This window comes from Galeopterus variegatus, unplaced genomic scaffold, assembly GCF_000696425.1.
Source record: "Galeopterus variegatus unplaced genomic scaffold, G_variegatus-3.0.2 Scaffold5868, whole genome shotgun sequence".
Lineage (NCBI taxonomy): Eukaryota > Metazoa > Chordata > Mammalia > Dermoptera > Cynocephalidae > Galeopterus > Galeopterus variegatus.
The window spans coordinates 9433-22589 of NW_007731979.1; the positions used below are offsets into that span (position 1 = coordinate 9433).

The 13157-nt window shown below is 36.9% G+C and overlaps 1 protein-coding gene across 1 annotated transcript; it reads left to right on the forward strand.

The window, feature by feature from the left end:
* Positions 1–957: 957 nt before the first annotated feature.
* LOC103605532 (lysophosphatidylcholine acyltransferase 2B-like) lies at positions 958–2429 on the forward strand. Its single transcript, XM_008590136.1, is given in 4 exon segments — positions 958–1043; positions 1260–1541; positions 1606–2221; positions 2223–2429. Coding segments are annotated over 4 exon segments (1191 nt in total).
* Positions 2430–13157: the final 10728 nt, after the last annotated feature.

Consider the following 13157-nt stretch of genomic DNA (forward strand, 5'->3'; position numbering starts at 1 on the left):
AAAGTTGGAAACATTTCTCAGAAAACTACAATTTCACTTTTAATTCTAGGAAAATGAATTCAAATTAGCAATTAGCAAACACAGGAATACTCTGTATAGCATTGTCAGAGTCGCAAATACGACAGGGAAAGCCTGGTTCACACCAACTTTGATTGTTCATTCCTCTTGATCACTTCCAAAGAGCAGCAATGAGAGAAGGATCAGGACTTGCTGACTGTGTGTGTTGACACTATCAAGTAATCCTGACTTATTTCAATGAAAACTTGTTAGTAACAAAGGTGATTTTAAGATTGGTGGTGGCTGTTAGTCAGTTTGGAATGCTGACTGGTTCATGTGGACTAATGTTAAGAATATGAATCAAATATGCCCTGTATGATTCTGGCCTATTATAATGAACGTTCTCTAATTTTCAGTGGATGTGGAAATGTGCTCATAATAGACAGAAAGATTCAAGGGCGCCATCAGTTAAACCTCTTAGGTTAAAGAGATGGTCCTGTTTCTGTAGAAATGAATTTGTAGGGAGAGTGAATGCATTTGACTTACCAGCTGCCAAAGCAGCTCACAGTAAGTGAACTTTACCAGTGATGGCACTTAAATTAAAAGTTGTAATTACTATTTATCTATTCAAATTAATATATCACCATAGGTATACTATATATACATAATATAAACATCATAAATTGTTATGTGAAAATAATTTATTAAGCCTATATGTCAAAAGCAAGATGTCTGCAAAAATAGAAGATTTTGTTGATATGATTCTAATCCTCCTGTTACATCATTTACCATCTTTGATTTTTCTCATGTTAAAGAGAATACATCATTTCCTTCTAACCCACAATTGCCTCTAAGAGTTCTAATTATATGCAAACAGAAAGAGCACTTGCATGTGGGAAAGGGGTGCAGGCTGGAGGCCTCTGCAGATATAGGCTACCCACCTCCTGAGAAATTAGCTTCATGGCTGGGCAGTCCATTGACTCCGACGTGGAGGTGTGGGAGTCCGAGGTCGAACAGGAGGTAATCAAGTCACGGCCAACCCCTTTGTGCAGCAGATGCTCATTACCACCTGGCGCTGGGCCCGCATTATCCTCATGGGGACTGTTCTGGTGCTGGTGCGGGTGTCCTGCATCGCCTTCCTCTTTATCTTCCTCTGGCTGGTGGCCACGCTTTCCACCACTGGTCGTGTGGCTCAACCAGCCAAGCCTTCCAGGAGTTGGAGAAGGAAACTGGTGACAACAGCCCTCAAGTTCTTGTTTCAGGTGGTGCTTTTTCGCTGGGCTCGTGGTTAAAGTGAAAGGGAAAAAGACAACCCTAGACGAGGCTCCTATCCCCGTGACAGGGCCGCACTCCACTTTCTTTGATGCAGTCGCCTGCGTGGTGACGGGGTTATCCTCCGTGGTCTCTGCAAGTCAAATCATGCGGATACTGGTGGCTGGGAAATTCCTACTGTCAACACAGCCGGTGCTTGTGAGCCGAGAAGACCCGGATTCCAGGAAGAATACCTGGAATGAGATTCTCAAGCAAGTGACATCCAGGAGCAAGTAGCCACAGATTCTGATTAGGGGCCTTCCTTCCAGGTGTTCCTGTGCAGCCAGTGCTGCGCAGATACCCAAACACCCTGGACATGGTGACCTGGACCTAGCAGGGGTTTACAGGCTTCCAGGCCTGTATGTTGACCCTGAGTCAGCCCTTCACCGGGGTGGAAGTTGAATTTATGCCTGTTTATATCCCAAATGATGAAGAAAAAAAAGACCCCCTCCTTTTTGCCAATACAGTTCGCATCAACATGGCAAATGCTCTGAGAGTGTCTGTGACAGACCACACTTATGAAGGCTGCAGACTGATGATTTCTGCAAGTAATCTTCAACTACCCATGGAAGCTGGTTTGGTGGAATTTACAAAAATTAGCCAGAAATTGAAATTAGATTGGGATAATGTTCATAAGCATTTGGATGAATATGCTGCAATTGCAGTTGCCTCAAAAGGAGGGAAGATAGGAATTGAAGAGTTTTCAAGTTATCTAAAACTCCCACTTTCAGAGCCCTTGAGACAACTTTTCACCCTGTTTGACAGGAATAGTGATGGCAGCATAGACTTCAGAGACTACGTGATAGGTCTGACTGTCCTTTGCAATCCTACCAACAGTGAAAAGATTCTGCAAAAGTCCTTTAAGCTTTTTGATCTTGATGAGGATGGTTACATAGCAGAAAAAGAGTTTGCTGGCTATTCTTTGGGCAGCTTTTGGAGTGCCAGATCTTGATGTTTCCAGAATCTTTCAGGAAATAGCTGGACAGAACTCATTACACATTTCATACAAAAGCTTTAAGAAATTTGCCCTGAAGCACCCAGAATATTCCAAGTTATTTAATTCATACCTGTACCTCCAGGCAGCCTATATATACTCATTACCACAAGAAGAACAGTTTTAACCACTATATTCAAATGTTATTCGTCAGCCCTGAAAATGTCGAAAATACCTTCTGGACAGAAACTAACTATGACTGAAATAAAAATTATAATTTGAGGAAAAACTCAATAGTTTTTACTGTAGGTGGCATAGGTGGCATGGACACTTAATTTTGATATTTAAAATGTGCTTGAGGAATATCTCAGTTGGACTTTATAGTACCTATTTTTCTTCTTTTTTAAGATAATGTTTGTTTCAATGTGACCTAAATGCAGAGATCAAGTGATCTAGTCATAAACCTCGTTCATCCAGCAGGGTTCTAGTTAGTGCCTTTAATTTCGTTTAGTGTTAAAATAAGGTCAGAAGAATGTTATAGCCCATTACCTCCCCCTCACTTTTGCAGAAGAAATATCTCATTAAAAGTTTTACTGGCAGTTAATAAATACAGACGCTCCTTGACTTACAATGGATTTACATCCCATCCCACTGTAAATTGAAAATATCATTAAGTAGAAAATGCATTTAATACACCTAACCTACCAAACATTGAAGCTTAGCCTAGCTTACTTTAAAAATGTTCAGAACGGGCCAGCCCCGTGGCACACTCAGGAGAGTGTGGCGCTCCCACCGCGGGTTCGGATCCTATATAGGGATGGCCGGTGCGCTGAGCGCAGTGCAGGCGACACCAAGCCAAGGGTTGCGATCCCCTTACCGGTCACAAAAAAAAAAAAAATGTTCAGAACATTTTCAGTAAAGTATCCAATAATTACATGAGATATTCAATACTTTATTATAAAGTAGGCTTTATGTTAGATGACTTGGCCCAGCATCACAAGGGAGTATAATACCGCATATCGATAGCTGGGGTTAAGATCAAAATTCAAAACTTGAAGTACATCACTTGGGAGAGCACGATGCTGGTAACATGAAGGTCATGGCTTCAGATCCCCATACTGGCCAGCTACCAAAAAATACCTACAAAGAACTCAAAGTACGGTTTCTACTGAATTCCTATCACTTTTGCACCATCCTAGTTGAAAAATAATTGTTGAACCATTGCAAGTCAGGGACCATCTGTACGTTAAAATACCATTTGTATTCCCTCCAAAAAAAGATCTAGAAAAATATCTCTTTTCTCTTTCACAAACTAGTACAAATTTTGTCAAGACAAAATAAAAATAAACATCAGGAAATTTAGTATTGGGAATACCATTGAAACAGTTATATACGGTATGCTGCCCCACTGCCCCTAACCCTTTTTTAAGTATGAAAGTGGTTATTTAGAATAAGAAAAATCACAACTGATTACCATTCTGGAAAGCTGAGCAATATCATAACATAGGTTAAAAATATAGGAACTCTGACAAATTTTATTTTGTATGGTTCTCATCAAAACACACAAAAATTTTGTTTTTAATTGCACGTTCTGTATTACTAAGAATATTCCTTTCATTCTGACTAGGCACCAGTGAGAACTGAAGCCTCTACTTATTTACTCATATATTTCTAATATCTGTTGTTATAAGACATCTTCACATAGTGATGTGACCTTGGGCCCTATCCCTCATGTCACCATGCAGGATAAATCAGCAAAATATTCCTTGATACCATTCCTACACCTGCACAGGGAGCAAAAACCTATCTAGCAATGGAAGTGAATGTGAACCAATAAATATGCCTCACTAACACAAATTACTGTATCCCCAACTTAGTTTCATCGTGACTGAATCCTAGAAATACCTGCAGCCACTCAGTACCACCAGATATGAAGCAACATTTGACCAAAGACACAGAATCTTGACCAACTGAGGTCAAAATCTTTTACTTTTGCAAACTTTAAAAAAACATACCCAAGTAAATACATCTCTAGATACACTACTAGAGTCTTGGAAGTGGCAGTGGAAGTGGGGCTCCTAAAGCTTAATCTTTGTTAGCTTCCTGATACTTTGAGAGAGTAGAAAGAAGAAGAGGTGAGTGGGAAAAATGTAAGGCAATGGGGGAGGCAAGAAAACGGAAAGAAAAAAATTAAATTTTGTTTCAAGATCATTTCCACAGTTCTGCCCTAAGAAAAGGAGGTGGATAAGTGATATTTCACAATCCCCATCCAGCTTGATATTCCCCACAATAATAAATGCATATATATGTAATTCAAATACAATAATTTTTAAATGTACTGAAAATTATTCATTTAAATAAGAATTTTCACTTAAAAATAGTTACCAAGGTATATTTTATCTTTAAAACAGTGATACTATTACTCAAACATTTGCAGACCTCCTTTGAAATTGTTTCTCATTAGATAGTGAGCTATACAAAAAATCAGGATCATTACTATACCTTTTAACCCCAAAATGTTTAACATAACTTTGTTTAAACCCTCTTTAACACAGAATATTTAAAAAAAATCTTTTTATTGTAAAATTAATACAGATACAGAAAACCACACTAAACAAATTGTAGCCAGTAATTATTATTATGTATTATAAATATAATCTCTATTAATATTCTAAATAGAATCTGTTTGAAGATGAATACAGTCACAACCAACACTCGGATCAAGAAATAAAACTTGTTCAACCATCCTGCAAGCCCCTCTATGCCCCAATTATAGTTACATTATAGTTTCAAACTCCCCTTTCCTCCCCAAATTAAATGGCATTCCTGACTTTTATAGTTTCACTTCCTGTATGTTTTCACTTTTTTTTATCATCCAAATGTGTATACTTTTTTATGTGTCAATTTCACTAGGCCATGGCACCTAGATATTTGGTCAAGCAAACATTACTCTAGATGTTTCTGTGAAGGTATGTTTTAGATGAGATTAACATTTTAATCAGTAGACTTCGAGTAAAGCAGATTGCCCTCCATAATGTGGGTAGGACTCATCCAATCAGTTAAGGTCTTAATAAAAAAAGTCTGACCTCCCTGGAAGAAGAGGGAATTCTACAAGCAGACTGCCTTTGGACTTAAAGTGTACCTCTTACCTGGGTCTCCAGCCTGCCAGCTTACCCTGCAGATTTGTAGTTGAGAAGCCTTCACAATTACATGAGCCAATCCCTTAAAATAAACCTCTCTCTCTCTCCCTATACACACACACACATATATACATGCATAGATATATATATATATATGTGTGTGAGTGTATGTATATATGAGGGTACTTTAAAAAGTTCATGGAAAGATTTAAATTGTCCTCTAATTTTATTTTTTCATGAACTTTTTGAAGTACCCTTGTATATCCTATTGGTTCTGTTTCCCTGGAGAACTTTCGACGAATACAGATACTATCCCTAGACACCATACTTCATTCTTGATCATTTTTGACAATTGATTTTTTTTAAGTCTTTTTAAATCTACAGGTTTTCCCTCTATCCCTATATTTTGCTTACAATGTATCTATTGCAAAACCTAGGTTGTTTGATCTGCATTTTGCCAACTTCATATTTATGGTACAAATCAGCATATCTTTCTGTCCTCTGTATTTTCTGCAGATTGGAATTCAGAGGCTTAATTAGATTCAAGTTAGATCTCTTTGGCAAGACCATACATGTGGTGTGTTTTTCATTGGAAACATAATTGACTGATTTTCTCTTTTTTTGTGATGTTTGCAGCTGTAATGCTTATTGCCTAGATCTATTAATAATTGAGGTCTGCAAAGTGGTAATATTCTGATTCTGTCACTTCTTTTTCATTTATTAGCTGGAACACTTTATAATAAAGAGATATTTTCACTCAATATTATTTCATTACCCAATGATACAATTCCTATTGAAAAGACAGGATGAATGCTTGATTTCTTAATGGCTGTGTATTTTTCAATAAGACGGCAGTAAGAAATCAAAATCACAACCTGAAATCACACAAGAAGACCTTCAGTGATCATCACCACCATCACCATAGCCAGTGGAACTAGTAAAACTTAACTAGGAGGAACTTTGCTAGGAGGAAACACGTGCTAATTTAGCAAAATGGCATTACTTATTTGAATGGAAGACAATGTAGGGGGAAAGGTAAAACTCTGAGAGGTAACTTTCAAAAATGCTTTGTGGAGATAAGTCATAAGCTAATAATATAGACTGTGGCAGGATTTTACATGGATTATCTCATTTAGTCTTCCCAATCACTACATGAGATACTCTTGTCTCCGTACAGGAAAACTGAGGCTTAGAGAGCTCAGTAGATCAGCTCAATAGACTAGAGCTCACTAGACCAGTAGATTAGGTCATATGGATAATAAACAGCTTATATTGGATTTAACATCATAATTTTAAAGTCTGACATCAACCATTATTCACATGCAGGGAAGAGGAGTGAGGCTTGTGCAGAAATCTCAGCTTTTATCAGTTCTATTTATTGCTGTCAGCACTGAGAGGACATTGAACACATCAACAGTTGACCAACACTAAGGAAAAAAAATCACTATGCCTTCACCCTTGGGCAGAGAGTATTCAGCAAAACATTTTTTAAAAAGGCAATGTCTATAGAGCCTCTACAAGGACAATTAAAACTGTGGTATTAGCACATGAATAGATGGCCTGAACAATGAAATAGAATAGAAAGCCTAGAAATAGACCCAAGGAACACAGAAATTTAGCATATGATAAAGGTGGTATCTAAAATAAGTAGAGGGAAAGTTTGACTTTGTAATAAATGGTATTGTAATAACTAGACAGCCATTTGGAAAAAAGATAAAATTGGATCTATTTCTCATACCAAATAAGATAAATTCCAAATGGATCAGATAGCTAAATATAAAAAATAAAATCACACATTACTAGAAAAAAAGTAGGTGAATTCCTTTGCAACCTGGAAGATGGGAAAATCTTCCTATCTATGACTCGAAGTTCTGAAGCAAAAAAGAAAAAAATAGATAAATGTGACTTCATTAAAGCAAAACAAAACAAAACAAGAAAAACCTTTTGCAAGGCAAACAAACAAACAAAAAACCATTAAGAGCTAAGTCAGAAGACAAATGACAAATGAAGAAAGATATTTGCAATTTATGTCAGAGACAAAGAGCTAATATCTCCAACATCTAAAAATAGAGGGGGGAAAAGCCAAAAGCAAAATGGACAAAAGATGTGAGCAAATAATTCATGGAAGATATTTAAATGGCAGTTGAATGAAATGAAGTGGAATTGTAGCCATAAAAACAAATGACAAACATTTTCTACATTAGTATGGATTATCCTCTAAGATACACTATTAAATTAGAAAGCAAGATGCAGAATATACAAAGAGTATAATGCTCCCTTATATTTAAGAAGGAGTAACAGGGCTGGCTGGTTAGCTCAGTTGTTTAGAGCACGGTGCTAATAAAACCAAGGTCCTGGGTTCCATCCCTGTACAAATCAGCAGCCCCCTGCCCCCGGCAAAAAAAAAAGAGAAGAGAAAAAAAAGTGGGGAATACATACATACACACACAGGTGTCTTTTTTTTTTCTTTATTGCCCAGATAATAAAGGAATTTACACACTTTGTTTCTAGTAACTAGTAGTTTCACTTTTTACATGTCCCCATCTGATCCATTGGAATTCTTATGTATAGTTCTTCCAAAAAGAAGCACCAGAAGAATAAAACAAAATCCAATAAAAATGGTTACCTATAGGAGAGGGAGGAAAGAGGGTAATAGAATAGAGGGAACAGAAAAAGATGTGAGACTTCTCTGATATAGTTTTAATTTCAGAAATACATAAATGTTTTACATATTCAAAATTAATTATAACACCAAGGTCAAGGATTTGGATCCCTGTACTGGCCAGCCCCAAAAACAAGAACAAAATTAAAATTAAAACAAAAGATAAAAAAGATATTCCTAACACTCAAACAGAAACAAATGAATCTATTTGTATATCATGGTAGTGACATACCACATGGAGAAAATAGTTATTTCAAATAACTTTAGAATATAGTATTTTAACTATACACCCTTAGTAAAATTCATTCTATGTACAAATAGAGATGCAAAATACCCTAAACCACAAATAGTCTAATTGTTAGTAATGATATTGGTATTATTTTGAAACTCTTATAGGATAATATAAATATGTAATTCTGTTAATGTTATTAGGTACTGAGAGTTTTTTAGTGTAAGAATAAGGAGAACAGAGGTTAAAAACAAAGAATCTGATATGGTCTGAATGTGTCCCTTGCCAAATGCATATGTTGAAACTTAATCACCAGTGTTGCAGTATTAAGAGATGAGGCCTTCAGGAGGTGATTAAGAATGAGATTAGTGCCTTTATAAAAGAGTGCAAGGGAGCTGTTCATCCTTTCCACCACGCAAGGATGCAGCACCAAGGTGCCATTTTGGAAGAAGAAAGCAAGCCCTTAGGAGACACCAAATATGCCAGCACCTTTATGACTTTCCAGCATCCAGAAATGTGAAAAACAGATTTCTATTATTTATAAGTTACCCAGTCTGCCTAAGGTATTTTGTTATACCAGCACAAAACTAAGAATCGAAAAATCTTGTAATGTTAAATTTGAATTGGAAATATTGTTACTGGACCCAAGACTGGCTGCCTGACCCATACAGAAACCCTGGCTTGAGTCACCAAAATCTATTACCCCAGGGCACTCAGCCCCTGGCTCGTCAAAATCTTCTTAACTAACCCAAATCCAGCTGCCTACACCAAACAAAAACAAACAACTCAAAAGTCAAGTGTTAATAGGATAGGAAGTCAGCATTGTTCAGGAATACCAGTAACCTTAGGAGACATGGTAGGCTAACCCATCTCTCTGGTAAACCTAAAGGGGATGGCCAGACTAAAACCATGTCAAAGACTCAGATTTACTGAGGGGTTTTTAAAGAGAGGGTTGAGGTAATGGAATGTGGGAAGTGAAAAGCATGAGGGAGAGGAACATGTACAGGGGCCAGATGCAAATTCTCGCCAAGGTTCTTTCTGGCTTCTGCTCTCTTCTTTAATGTTATCTTCGGGTCCGGCAGGGTATCACTTTGGGGTGGAATCAGCATAGTTCTGTCGATGTCTTTGGTTTCTCAGCGTCTGGATAGTATGTGTTTCATGGCAAGTTTGTAACTCCAGACTGACTGGAAAACAACTTTACACTAATGTGAATAATGTCCTATTTCACCATAACCAAGGTTCAAAATCAAATAATCATGGGGAAAGAGGAAACTGAGAGAAATGCAGGCTAAGAAAAAAAAACTGTGTCCAGTTTTTATTATAAAAATGTATATTGCTTAGAAACAATGACAGTTCAATGGCAATGAACACACTAAACACTCATATTATGGGCTCTAAATATCATTTCATACTGAAAAGAACTACAGCTCTTTGGAGGAACAAGCAAGATGAGCCTGGGACATCTGGTTGTTCCAGAAAGCAAGGAAGCTATTAAAGATCAAAGGATTTTTTCAAAAGGACACAGGAGCCAACATGAAGGAACTCCGATTGGCCAGATAGGACATTTAAGCATCACAAAGAATAACAAATGCAATTGACTAAAAGATTTTGCATATATAAAAAAAAAATCTGAGTTCACAAAGATACAATCATGTGCCAGTCAACAATAAAGCGCATATACGACAGCAGCTATACAATATAGCCTAGGTGTGTTATAGACTTTACCATCTAGGTTTGAGTAAGTACAGTCTATGATGTTTGCACAATGATGAAATCACCTAATAAATAATGCATTTCTCAGAATGTATCCCTGTTGCATGACTGTACTAAACATAAACTAGACACATTGGAATTAACTAGGGTACTAACTCCTTATTTTGAAAAATTATTTATTTAATTTTTTTATTCAAAATATTTTAACCTTTATCACATATATTTGTGGGTTACAGTATGTTCTTTCAATACATGCATATATTGCACAATGATTCACTTAGGGTAGATAGCATAGTTTTGTACCCATTAGTCCACCACTTTTCCTCCTCTACCCCCACCCCCTGGCCTCTAGTAACCATTATTCTGCTCTCTATTTCTATGAGAGAACCACTTTTGTTTTTAGATTCCACATCTGAGTGATATCATTTGTTATTTGTCTTTTTGTGCCTGACTTACTTCACTTAGTGTGGTGGTTTTCAGTTCCATCCATGTTGCCCCAAATGATAGGGTTTCTTTTATTTTCTTTTTTTTTAATAACTGAGCAGTATTCCACTGTGTATATATACCACAGTTTTTCAATCCATTCATCCACTGATGGACATTTAGGTTGATTCCATCTCTTGGCTATTGTGAATAGTGCTGTGATGAACATGGGAGTACTGGTGTCTTTTTGATATATTGTTTTCATTTCCTTTGGATATATACCCAGTAGTGGGATAGCTGGTTCGTAGGGCAGATCTATTTTTAGTTCTCTGAGGAAGCTCCATAACATTTTTCACAATGGCTATACCAATTTACAACCCCACCAGCAATGTAGTAGAGTTCCTTTTTCTCTGCATCCTTGCCAACATTTGTGATTTTTTATATTGTTGATAATAACCATTCTAACTTGGGTGAGATGATGTTTCACTGTAGTTTTAATTTGCATTTCCCTTTTGATTAGTCATGTTGAGCATTTTTTTCATTTGCTTGTTGGCCATTTGTATGTCTTCTTTACTTCTTTATTTATTTATTTGTATATCTATCTATCTATCTATCTATTTATTTATTTATATTTTATTTTATTTATTTATTTTTTTTGAAGATGACCAGTAAGGGGATCTTAACCCTTGGCTTGGTGTTATCAGCACCACGCTCTCCAAAGTGAGCCATGGGCCAGCCCTTGTATACCTTCTTTGGAGAAATATCTGCTCAGGTCCTTTGCCCATATTTTAATTGGTTTATTTGGTTTTTTGCTGTTGAGTTGTTAAAGTTCCTTATATATTCTGGATATCAGCCCCTTCTCTGATACGTAGTTTGCAAACACTTTCTCCCATTCTGTAGGTTGTCTGTTCATTTTGTTGACAGTGTCCCTTGCTGTGCAGAAGCTTTTCAGTTTGATGTAGTCTCATTTATATATCTTTGCTTTAGTTGCCTGTGCCTTTGTAGTCTCACTCAAAAAAGTGCCGCCCACTCCCATTTCGTGTAGTGTTTCCCCTGTGTTTTCTTCTAGGAGTTTCATAATTTTGGGTCTTAAACTTAGGTCTTTAATCCATTTTGAGTTTATTTTTGTGTACGGTGAGTGATGGGTTCTAGCTTCAATCCTCTGAATGTGGATGTCCAGTTTTCCCAGCACATTTGCTGAAGATGTTGCCCTTTCCCCATTGTATATTTTTGGCAACTTTGTCCAAAACCAGTTGGCTGTAAACTTGTGGATTTACTTCTGGGCTCTCTATTATGTTCCATTGGTCCATATGTCTGTTTTTATGCCAGTACTTTGCTGTTTTGGTTACTAAAGCTTTACAGTATATTCTGAAGTCAGGAACTGTGATGCCTTCCACTTTGTTCTTTTTGTTTAAGACTGTTTTAGCCATAAGGGGTCTTTTGTGGACCCATACAAATTTTAACATTGTTTTTTCTATTTCTGTGAAGAACGTCATTGGTATTTTGTTAGGGATTGTGTCAAATTGTGCAGATTGTTTTGGGTAATAGGGTTATTTTGATGATGTTAATTCTTCTGACCCATGAATATGGGGTACCTTTCCATTTATTTGTGTCCTCTTCAATTTTTTTCATCAATGTTTTATAGTTTTTATTATTGAGGTCTTTCACCTGCTTGGTTAAACTTACTCTTAGGTATTTCATTGTTTTGGTAGCTATTGTGAATCCAATTACTTTCTTGATTTCTTCTTCAGCTATTTCATTATTGGTGTACAGGAAGGCTACTAAGTTTTGTGTTGATTTTGTGTCTTGCCACTATACTGAAGAAAAATGAGAATTTAAAAAAGAGAATTAAGCATTTATCTTGCCTTTGTAGTGTGAACTATATTTCTGGATATCCAAGTATTTTTTATTGCTGAAGGAAAGCTCTTTACAGAAGATTTCTAGCAAATAAATGTAGAAGGAATGATAAAATTATAGTCATTTGCAACTTGTGGTTAGTGAGTTCAAGCAAGAATCATCAACTGATAAAATTGTCAGATGAAAGTGAATTATACATTTTAGCAATATTAAAAGGAGGTTGAAATGACTAAAATAGGGGGATAATCTATGTTTCCTGATATGATACAAAATGAATTGCCGTTATTCTGGTAAACAGAATAATGGCCTCCCAAAAAAGTTCATGTTAGTAATTCCAAAACCTGTAAATATATTAGGTTGCATGGGTAATTAAGGTTGCAGATAGAATTAAGATTGTTAATCAACCAACCTTAATACAGGGAGATTATCCTGTATTATCCAGTTGGGCCCAAGGTAATCACAGAGTCTTGAAAAGAGGGAAGAAAAAAGCAGAAAAGATCAGAGTGACGTGATATGAGAAGGATGTGACCACTACTGTCACTGGCTTTGAAGATGTAGGAAGGGGCCATGAGCCAAAGAATGTGGGCAGCCTCTAGAATCTGGTAAAGGCAAGGAAATAGATTTTCTAGAGCTCCAGAAGAGAATGCAGCCTTCCCACAGATTGATTTTAGCCCAGTAAGTCTCATGTTGGACTTCTAACTTGCACACTTCAGGTAATAAATTTGTATTGTTTTTTTTGTCTTTTTTCGTGTCCAGCAACGGATCGCAACCCTCAGTGTCGCGCCCGTACCGGACCGGGACCGGCAACGGGATCGCAACCCTCGGTGTTGCACCCGCACCTCGCTCAGCCAGTGAGCGGGGACCGGTCTGTATGTGGGATCCGAACCCTCG